General features: G+C 40.7%; 1 protein-coding gene across 1 annotated transcript in view; it reads right to left on the bottom strand.

Moving 5' to 3' along the window:
• Positions 1 to 11,638, bottom strand: part of SORT1 (sortilin 1) — a 132,742-nt gene that overhangs the window by 20,691 nt on the left and 100,413 nt on the right. Inside the window, exons 9-12 of the mRNA XM_006899354.1 lie at positions 10,876 to 11,006; positions 6,949 to 7,093; positions 5,797 to 5,952; positions 2,189 to 2,295 (exon numbers count right to left, since the gene is read on the bottom strand). Of these exons, the coding sequence (XP_006899416.1) occupies positions 2,189 to 2,295; positions 5,797 to 5,952; positions 6,949 to 7,093; positions 10,876 to 11,006 (539 nt within the window). The remainder of the gene's footprint in view (positions 1 to 2,188; positions 2,296 to 5,796; positions 5,953 to 6,948; positions 7,094 to 10,875; positions 11,007 to 11,638) is intronic.

Here is an 11,638-nt window from a genome sequence, read left to right as displayed (position 1 = left end):
TAAGCATTTTAAAAGAAGTTCAAGCAAACCAATAAAGAAATAAAAAGTGGTTTCTTTTTTAAAAAATTCCTTCTTTGTTGCTTATTTTCTTTCCTCCCCCTCTCCCAGTCCACTTTGCAATGCACCTCTTGCTCCAGATTGCTGTCATCCATATAATGGCTAATCATACATTCCTTTCGGACAGTTCTTGCCCTCATCTGTCCTAATGCAGTGTTCATCAACTTTCCCCCCATTCTCTTGTCAATCCCCTCATGTCAGTCCCATTTTGTAATAGCAGTGCTATGCAGTGTGTGACCTTTTGTGACTGAGAGATTTCCCTCAGCATAATGTGGGGAGAGCGGTTTCCAAGGAAGAAGGTTATTTCCACTGATGGACATTCAGGGGTGGGAGGAGTGGGAGCAGCTTCCCTGAGGAATGAGCAGGCCACACGGTGGGGTGTGGAGAGGGTTCAGGGAACACCAGTGGATGACAATAAGGAGCACATGTGTAAGGCGTGATGATGATGAAAAAGTAGAGGAGAAATTGGCAGGTGAGATCCTCCATTTACAAGCAAAGTGGGACTAATGAACAGTACTGGGGAAATAGAGGTGTGAGGCACTAGAAGGTGGTATGGCAAGTGAAAAGGCTCACGCTGAGGAGACATACAAGGCAAAGGCAAGAGAGAGGGAGGAGGAAGAGAGAGAAGGGAGGGAGGGTACCAACACCATGCACAAATGCGAGGAAGGGAGAGAGGGTGTTAGAAGAAGACACATGCAAATAGGGTGTGTAGTCTATCTATGAGAGAACTGGCCAGCTATGCCATCCCACCAGGTTTAAACTGAGCAGTTCAGTCAGGAATCGAGAATCTCACTACCAGCAAGGAAGAAGCAGACACAGAGCGCATCCCTCAGGGCCAGATATTCCTGCACCAGTTAGACTGAACAGAGCAGAACCAGCAGCAGAGAAGAGACACTTGCATGAGACAGAGCTGACCTGGGACTGCTGCCTCACAGGGCCAGAGCCAGGGCCTTTGTCCAAGCTTGCTGGAAGGCTGTGGGGAGGCACTGTAATTGGTAGAACTAAGAGAGTTTTGTAACACTGACCTAAGTTGTGAGGCTGAGCTCAAAAGGTCTGAAAGCACACTTGAGAAGCTGCCTGACTGAGGAATTATATCCTGAAGGCAGACTGAATTATAACCTGCTAACTTCCCTAATGAACCTAGTAATTGTGAGCATGGTTCTGCAAGATCTGTGTGGCTAAAGGCTTATGGACTCAGCAGGAGAGCAGTGAGAGCCACAGGAGGAACAATTGGTTTTGGAATTGGTAGAATTAACTGTGGGAGCCAGGGTTCACGACTGACCATGTGGAAACGGGTTTTGTGCTGTGGATGTTGCTGTTGGGGAGTGTTCCCTCTTGTGATGTCAGTGGAAGTCAGATACAGCTGTCCCCACTCTTTTTACCCCACCTCACACTTTCTGGGGTTCTTAAAAAAACCTGCATCAAGAACAGACTGCTGACATACAATAGGTATTCTGAGAAAAGATCGTGAACTATCCTTTTAAAAGGAAATCTCTCAATGTTTTCCAAGTTCCTCTAATGGTCTGTAGTTTGGGAGGCGGCTTTGTTGTTGTTGTTTCCCTCTTTTTTGCCTGTTAAGATGTGTCATCATTAGAACCCCTGGATCCAAGAGCCATTCATTTGTCTTTGTGTTTTCAGTTCTGAGGATCTTCTCAGAGGGGTCTGAGCCACTTCCACGCACTTCATATCCAGGTGCTCTAAAAGACAGGTGGGTCTTAGGGGGAAGGGAAAAGATAGCCAAGCCCTCTTCTACTGGTTTCTGACTAGGATGGCTTTGCTGTAACAATGTTTGTGAATACTGGTTTATGGCTTTTTGTAATTGTCTTGCTGAACCCTAACTAATCACCAGTCCATCTGTCCACTGTGTCCTCATTCAGCAGGCTGGCAAAGAACAAGCTGCTATCTATCCCTAAGATTTGTTTTTCTTCAAAAGGTAAGTAAGCTTTTGTAAACAGTTCCTGTTTCCCAAATTCTAAATTAATCTCTTTACTCTTCATTGCAAACTTTCCCCCTTAATCTGTAGACCCTAATTAAGCAAGAAGCGTCATTTTCAAAAGTCTGGGCACTTGGAAGAGTAAACCAGAAGGGCTGCTTTGCTCTAAGTACCTCCAACAATCCCAGTGAAACAAACCTCATTCTTGTTTTTTGCTGTAGCATCACATTCACTGTTCTCAGGCTTTCTCAGGTGCTTCCATCTTCCACCTTGGTCAAAAGTGATCATAGTCTGAATAGAATTATCTGAATAAGAAAAGAACAATTAAGACTGATACACTGCAAACATCTGATTAAATTCATTTTATCATGAAATAACTCTCACCAGAGCCCTCACTGAGGCATGATGATCCCAGGTTTCTAACAGACAAGCCTAACCAATCAGCTCAGTGTTCTTCAGAACTGAGGAGCACGGAGGGTGGGGTTTTTTTATTTGTTTGCTTGTTTCATAAGTAATTATGTTTTTGGTAACAGTTCAGCAGACATTTTAGATTCCCAACCAACAATTCATACACAAATTGTTTGGTGTCATTAAATTCTTCATAATGTGTGAACATTCTCAATATTTCTGTTTTCATGACTCTAGTTTCTCTGATCCTCTACATTCTTATTTTTTCTTAGGAATAATTATTGACTAGTCTCACATAGTTGATTTTTAAGGAGGCATAACACTCATGGGTGCTATTATTTATTTTTGTGAGCCAATGTGTTATTCTTCTAGAAGATGACCTTAGAGGCTAGCTTCAGCTCAAGGTTTAGACGTATCTCAAGGCAAGAGTCTCTGGATGTCCTCCGGTCTCAACCTGTCCATTAAGTCAGTTTGTTACGAATCTGAAGATCTGTTCGATATTTTTCTCCCATTACATCAGGACCCATCTATTGTGACCCTAACCATTCTTGGAAGTGGTACCCAGATACTCTCTAGCTGTTGTGATGTCTAGGTAGATGAGGCTGTGATGTGTATAGACTATTAATCCTGTAGATGGTTTTCTTTTATTATCTCTTATTTCTGTCTTCCCCCCACCCCCCCGGATGAGTGGAGACCAATAGTTTTATTTTAGATGACTGCTCACATACTTTTCAGACCCTAGATAATACTCACCAAGTTAGGCTGCAGAACAGAAACTTTATTAACTACAGTATGCCAAATGACAGAAATGTCCCGGGAGACTATGCTTCTAATACTTTAAATCCAGGACTCCAACCCCACTTTTCGGTTAAATCTAAGGTATATTTTAACTGTGTTCTCTACATGCTTTATTATATACACAAATACATATGCATATAGTCATGTACTTGCATATACAGTTGCATACATCTACACACACACACACACACACACACACACACATATCCATGTGTGTTCATATGGTGTTGAACTAACTTGTAGCTGACTCTCCAGCAGGTTTTCAGAGGCAGTAAATCTCAAGGGGAAGAGTGTCCATCTTTCTCCTACAGAGCAGCTGGTGGATATAACTGTGCTTTTGTGTTGGCAGGGCATATATATCCACACATATTTTTTTTTTTCTTGTTTCAAAATTATAAATACTGTTGTAATTTTGGGAACTCTGGTTGCCTAATGGGTAAGGTGTTGTGTTGCCAACTCAAAGGCAGGCATTCTGAATCCACCAGTTGCACTGAGGGAGAAAGATGGGCCATCCTCTCCTGTGTGATTTACAGCCTCTGAAAACTCTGTGGAGAGTCAGCTATGAGTGAGTAACTCCTGACTCCACAGCAGTGAGAATGAAAGTATGAATAGTAATTGCAGGGACAACATTTAACTTCATCAGGGGGCACAAATCTCCACCTCCTTTTGGTATTACCGCACAGCAGATTAGTTATAGAATTGTAAAGGACAAATATATCTAATATAAACAAGAGGATAAACAAAAGGCTTTCTGGAGACATTTTCTACTCTGACATTTTAAAACTTCCCACTTGAATGGGGTCCATTTGACTCCAAAATACATGTAGAACTGACACTCTTGAAAAAGATACTTTGCACCTCCTTATCAACACCAAAGGCTGATGTGCACTCTTCTTGTTTACTTGCCCTGAGAGTAAAATCTAAGATGGGAAGGCAACCTAATCTCTAATCAGTCTATGATGTCTAATTTTAGAGACTCTTAGGATTTCAATGTTCTACTCTTAAACCTGGAACTGAACCCACTCAAGGGAAGTATTTTTTTCAGTCAAATAATAGATCTATAAAGAACAGTAATTCCCATAATGAACATAATCCTAGGAACAATACTGAAACAAAAGAGCAGCATTTGCACCAAAACAAAGCTCAGAAGGCAGGAAGGGGCAAAAAGATGAATGGAAGCAGGGAACCCAGGGAGGAAGTGGGAGGAGTGCTGTCACACCGGGAGGACTGCAACTAATGTCACAAAACAAGCAACAAAAAGTATGAAACATTTCATGAAAAACGGCTCTGTATACTTTCATTCAAACCACAGTAAGAAAATTTAAAACAAATATTTAAATCTTATTTACATAAATCTCAATGAGTAATTCCTACTTTGCATTAACCCATATACTATACCTTGTACTTTTTCTTTTTTATCCTCCTTGTTTCTCTTTCCCATTCTTTATAAGAAAATAGGAAAACTTACTTAATATTTACTGAGTGCCTGTTATGTAAGAAATTGTTCTAACCCTTTGGTAATTTATCAGTGAACAAAACAAACTAAAAAACCTTTGTGAAATACATATTCTAGTAAGGTGAGACAAACACTAGACATAGTAAATAAGTAGCTTATATCATATATTAGAAAATAAATCCTATGGAGGAAAACTTACACATCACAGAGAGAATCAGGGGCGTGTTAGTGTCTTGGTGTCACAGTGAGTTAAATGGTGGGCTGCAAACCAAAGGCTGGTAGGTACTGAGAACCTACCAAGTACTAGATGGGAAGAGGAGCAGTCTCTCAGTACTAAGATTCTCAGCCTTTTCACTGAGAGCTAGAACTGAGTAGAGCCCATTGTGCTTTGGTTTGGGTAGGTGTATGGGCAGCAGACTGAAATTTTAAATAGAACAGTCGCACAGGTCTCAGTGAGAAAGAGACATAGAAACAAATACTAAAAAGAGGAAGATGTTAGCCTTGCAAATATCCAGGGAAACAGAGAAACAACCAGTGCAAATCCCTAGAACCAGAGGGTGTGCACCTGGTGTGTTTAAGGAAGGCATGAGGCCTGTGCGACTAGGGACAGCAAGTGAAATCAGATGTGAGGTCAGAGAGGAAACAGGAACACATACTGCTTGGGACCTTGTAGACCACTGCAAGGTCTTCTTCAATATGGACATAAACAGCTCCCACCTCCTTCCTCAAAAGAAATAAATAAATAAAATGCCAGGAGTTTTGATAGTTTAAAATAATACGCTTATTTGTGTATTTAAACCTCAGTAAAAGTGAACTTTGTAGAACCATTGAGCAGAATACAAGAACTACCTTAGCTGGCTATTGCCCTGCTTACTGTAAGGATAAAAAGCAGGAAGTGATTCAAATCACTGGGCTCATTCCTGTAGCCCTAACATAGAAGACTCGTATAAACTAAGTAACACAGAAGCCTCTAAAAAAATCTTTCTTCATATTTGCTTTGCTATGTTCCTAGTCTCTATGAATAGGTTTGTTCACTAGGCAAGAAACCCTATTGTGGGGGACAGGACCATCATTTTCCCTGAAAGCTTCAATTCCCAGCAAGCCTAGCTAAAGGAGAGCACAGGAGAGCTGTGCCCAGCCTCACCTTCAGAAAGTACACTTGTTATATACACGCCACGGAGGGAGGTCACATTGGTAAAATCTGTCTCTCCGCCTGTGGTAGTATAGAGATGTCGGTCCAATGATTTGGAATATACGATGCCTCGATCATCTGAGGTAAAGATTGTGCCAAATCCAGTATCTAAAATAGGCAAGGGAAAAAAAAATTAAGTCTCGGGAAGGGACAAAGGGAAAAACATTAGTTCAATCACACACATATTAATGATCTATCTCTCTTCATGCTGATGCAGACCTGAGAATTAAATCAAGGTTATTTGATTAACACTCCAGATCTTCATGCTCATCTTTAATTCTAATACCCAGCTTAGTGTCTATCATATGGCATGCTTAGTCTGCTGGGTGAATTAATCAACTGCTAAAGAAAAGCTCTTCCCAGATCTTTCTGATGGCAGAGACACTGTGCACAGATTCTAACGTTTCTCAAACTATCTGTAGGGAGGATCAATTTTTTCCAACCTGTAAGCAAACCACTGTTTTTATAAAATATAGTAAAAACTAATTATTAGGAAAGTAAAATGGAAAAAAAAACCCTGTAAGCCCCATACAAATGAAGGTCTCAACTTTTTAATTAGATTTAATGATAAAAATTCTTTGTCAAATGATGAAGCTTTTCTAAACATTGACTCCCAATTTCTGAACTTATCTGATAACAAATGGACAATCAGTACCATTCCACTGACCATTCTTTGAAATGCACTTCTCAAAAAGACTTGTGCAGACACACTGTCTTAGAAGGTAGCTTTTGAAATGGAGGCTACACATTATCTCTAAGTTGGGGATTCACTATCTTGCTCGCTCATTGCTGTTGAGCCAGAGTTGATTCACGACTGACCCTTGGGTGGGTTTCCCAAGGCCATAAATCAAACAGAAGGAGACGGCCCATCTGTCTCCCTCAGAGTTCCTGGTGGATGTGAACCTCCAGAGAGGCCTAGCCTTTAGGTTAGCAGTGAAACTCCTTATGGGCCACACCTCCAGATTCCCAGGAGAACACAGTCAAAAACTGCCAGGAGGAAAGGGAAAATTGATATATAATACGAAAAACTATTCAACATAAAGGGTGAAGCGCAACTCTCTATGCAGTCAACGCCAGGACATTTTTCAGTGAGAGAGCTCTTACCCCCAGGCTCATCTACATGCATGAATACCATGTCATCATTAGCTGCCAGAATGGAGTAGAACTGTTCCTGCCCCACCGAGGGCAGCTGGGCCATGCTCCAGGTGTCCCCTTGATCTGTTGACACGTGGATCCTTCGAGTTGTATCCTGGAACAAATGCAATACTAACCTTTTATTTTTTCCACCAAGATGTCATTACAGGGACATGCATAGGAACATTATTATCTCTAAGAATCATTATTTCTTTCTCTACTGGGTGCAACTGTTATAAATGAAAGGTGCCAGTAGCAATAATCAAAGCAACTTCTAACCTCAAGCAAAGTTCCAGGCAATGGAACAATCCATTCCATTGTAAGTAAGAACACCTTGGCTTCTTCCTTCTGGTATGGCACTGCGAGACATTATTCTTCTGAGCTCTGACATGCCAATTTCCTTCAACAAAGCTAAGAGTTTGATGAGGCCATCACTGACTTGGTCTTATACTAATTCTCATATGCTTGCCCAGATAATTCTTAAAATAACTACTGCTGCATAAAAACTTTGATTCTTTTGAGTAACTTCAACTTACAGTGACAAATTTCAACTTAGAGTGTCCCATGTGGGTCACTGTACTCGATAGGGTTTTCACTGGCTGATTTTCATCAGGACCAAGTTTTAATTCCTAGTCTGTCTTAGTCTAGATGCTCTGCTAAACTCCGTCCAGCATGGGGAGCTCTGGTGGCCTAGTGGTAAGGAGCTGCAACTACAATCCCAGAGGCACACGGTTCGAATCCACCAGATGCTCTGCCAGAAAAAGGAGGGACAATCTCCTCCTGTACCAGTCAGATCTGATTTGACGGTACACTCACACAAAAATAAACTCTGTCCAGCATTACAGCAGCACAGAAGCTTCCATTAATAGACTGGTGGTAGCTGCACTAGAGGTGCAACTACCGTAAACTGAATAGGGGTCTTCCACATGGTAAGTGGGAACTCTTCCTTCACTGCCCCATGATGTAGTCTTGTCACAATTTTAAAAAGCTAGATAACAAAAGTATAGAAAACGGAGATAAAATTCATTCTGTGGAGAAAGTGACATGCCTACTCTCTAGGAAAGTCTCTCAGGGTAACCACAATGCAGAGAACATGTATGAACTGGGAAGAGACCAAGAGAGTCAGAAATCACTATAAGGAAATTGATTAAGTAGTATTTAGTACTAAAAGGACTTTATTCACTGCCTATCATGGATGCCTTTAGAAGATAGTACGCTAAGTGAAATAAATCAGTCACTGAACACACAGAATTATTTCTGGATGGTAATGAGGCATGGGGAGTAAAAATTAATAAGCAGGTAAGTTGAGTGAAAGGAAAAAGCAATATACATTAAGGGTTTGATCAGGCATTGCAACGAATGAATTGTTGTGGTTGTGTACCACTGCATCAAAACCAGCTCATAACTGACCCTCTAGCAGGTTTTCAGAGACTCAATCACACTGGAAGACAGTGCCCAGTCTTCTCCCCCGCAGCAGCTGGCAGATCTGCACTGGAGCCTTTGGGTTGGCAGTGCAACTTCTTCCCTCTTAGCCACCTGAGCTCCCTAATTAACTGTACGAGTCAATAGTAATTAATGTTATAAAAACAAAATGGGTATGAATGAGCAAAAATTGTAGTTACAGTGTTATAAAATAAAATGCATATAAAATGAGGGAACAGAAAAATTATTAAGATTTAGAAACTTTCAGATACATAAGGGAAAATGCCACAAATACAACCTCTATCTCAAATAAATAAAAAAGCAGTTTATTAAGAAGGTAATTACAGTATCTATACAAATAATATATGTGTTATATGCGTTTTATCCAAGCAACCCCTTTGCCTATTATTAGTCTCCTACGTGCAGGGAGGTTGATGGCCTAGTGGTAAGAAGTTGCACTATAATCACGAAGGCACACAGTTCAAATCTACTAGCTGCTCCATGGGAGAAGGGTGGACAATCTTTTCCCATGTGATTTACTGTCTCAGAAAATCTGCTGGAGGGTCAGCTATGAGTCAGTTCCAACTCAACAGCACACAACAACGATGCACACATTCTATGTGAGCATATTACTTATATAAGCATGCTATATGCCCCTTGCCAGATATTCTACCAAGAGAAGCCAAATCAAGCCACTTCCTTGCTCACAACAGTATCCCAATACTGAAAGAAGTCAGGCTCTTAAGACCTTGAAGACCTTGTCTCATTTAGTCTCTGGTTTCCCCTTCTATAACCTCACTTCTAACACCTTTCTCTATGCTCCGATCTTAGTGCCTTTCTCCTCTTTCCTGTGCTACAGCAAGCATGTGCCCATCAGAGGGGCTGCACACTTGCTGCTTCTTCAGTCTACTCTTCTCCCAGATGCTGTCATGGCTTATGACATCACTTCACCCAGGTCACAAAGAGCTCATCTAAATCACCCTACCTAAAACAGATGTCAAAGCGAGGATTCTTAAGCTTCATCTCACACACTTTGGGCATGTGGCCAGGAGGGACCAGTCCTTGGATAAGGATTTCATGCTTGAAGGGTGGAGGGACAGCACAGGCGAGGAAGACGTAAGATGAGATGGATTAATACAGTAACCGGGGCAAAAGGATTAGGTGTGTTGGAGTCAGTGAGACTGGCTCAGGGAAGGGCAGGGGTCAGAGCTATAGTACAGAGTTGCTATGAGTCGCAGGTAACTCGAAGACACATAGCAACATCAAAACAGGATGTGCTCCTCATCATGTCTCTCTCTACTTTCCTACACTTCTTCACAGAGTTCATTATTACTTGATATATAATATCTTAACTCTTCAGTAAGATGCCTTCATAACTGAATATAAGCCCTGAGAGCAGGACATTTATGTTTTGTTTACTGCTATGTTCTAGGAACCTAGAACAGTACCCTTGCACACAGAAGGATTCAATGAAAGTGACCTAATATACATATTGGATAATGACTCTGTGGATTTTATATATTTTTATGTATGTGTATATATATTTATGTATAAAAACTCAAACTCAATGCTATCAAGTCAGTATTAAGTTCTGAACCTCCTGCAGATTTTTGGAGGCTATAAATAACACAGAAGACTACCTATCTTTCTCCCTTGGACAAAAAGAGGCATGAAAGGCACAGGCAACACACACACAGAGATTTATCCACAGCTGACTAAAGCGCATTCTGTCAACACTGGGTCAGTGTATCCCAAAAATAAGATAACAGAATATATGTGGTGACAGTCGGCCAAAGTGCAAACACATCTGAAAAGTCAGTCAGAATCAACCCTCACACCTTAAAGTGATATTAAGTGTTGCATAATGACAAGAGTTTTATCAAAACTAAAAAGTAAAGATCCGTGTGAAACAATATATGTATATAAAACACAGTATATATGATTTTTGTTATGCAAACCAATATAATAGTTTTAAAAGAAAAAAAAAAGAAAGTAAAGATCATCAGAAACCCAATGGAGAGTCCACTGAGTTGCTTCAGACTTGCCAGCACTGAATGAGTCAGTGATACAACTGGCTTATGGACAGAAGACATTGTGAGGATGGCGAAAGATTGGACAAACTTTGGGTCTCTGTGTACAGGGTCACTATGAGTTGGAGTAGATTTAATAGCACCTAACAACAGCAATATGTAAGGCACACAGAGTACCGGCAGGGCGGTACTGTCAGGGCAGTGGTGAAGCTCTCAGCCACTAATCTAAAGGTTGCAATTTGAGCCTACTTGTATCCACTCAGCAAGAAAAAGACCCGGTGGCCTGTTCCCACAAAGATTACAGCCTCTAACCCTGTAGGGCATTTCTACTCTGCCACATGGAGTTTTGATGAGCTGGAATTAACTAAAATGCACGCAACAATAACACATCAACTTATTTGGCTGACCCACAGAAATATCTGAATCAAGAGAGACAAATACTCACCTTATCAGCCATCACAGAGGCAAAAAGGAAACGGCCCCCAAGACCAAATGAATATATCTTCACACCAATGGTTTTGAAGCTTTTCCCCAAGTCTGTAGTTCTCCATAATTCCATTGCCCCAAGGTCAGCTTCTTAAACAAGACAAAATATTAATTAACATTTTACTTATTGGTTAGCTTTCAGTTAAAAATAGCTGTTTTGGAGCTGTTCTTAATTTTACAGCTAAATAATTATCAATCTTATGTAGGTTGGTTAAATGATTATGCAAATATGACATGGTTTTAGACACAGGTTTAGGGCTCTGGTACATAGGGTCACTATGAGTCACAAGCGACTCGATGGCACATAACAACAACAACAAGTCCATAGTTATCAAAAGCCCTTTGTTCAGAGGGTCGCTAAAAGTAGTGCTTGACTCAATGGCAATCAAGAACAATTCACAGTAGGGCTTCATTTTATATTCTTGAGGTTTTACATTGGAGAGACCTACTACTTTTACTTAATTTCAATACAGGGTTGCAGACAAACACCACAGTCACTACCCTTTGCTTAACTTTCTTCATGCACAGTGTAAAATTATCTCATCCTGCTCAAGTGGTTTTGTGTGCGTTTGGGCTTTTAAAAAATCCTTCTGACTTTCCTATATGTCTTTTCTTAAGTGCTGTATGAAGAGAGGCTTGGGTATTAGAACTCTCAAAAGAGTATTTCTCATAAATCAAAGAATAATTATCAGTTGAATGAATACAAAAGTTGTTTTCTGCTT

The sequence above is a fragment of the Elephantulus edwardii genome, unplaced genomic scaffold (assembly GCF_000299155.1).
Source record: "Elephantulus edwardii isolate Elephantulus edwardi_28Jun2011 unplaced genomic scaffold, EleEdw1.0 scaffold00252, whole genome shotgun sequence".
Classification (NCBI taxonomy): Eukaryota; Metazoa; Chordata; class Mammalia; order Macroscelidea; family Macroscelididae; genus Elephantulus; species Elephantulus edwardii.
The sequence above is the reverse complement of the archived record's forward strand: the minus strand, read 5'-3'. Positions and strand labels throughout refer to the sequence as shown.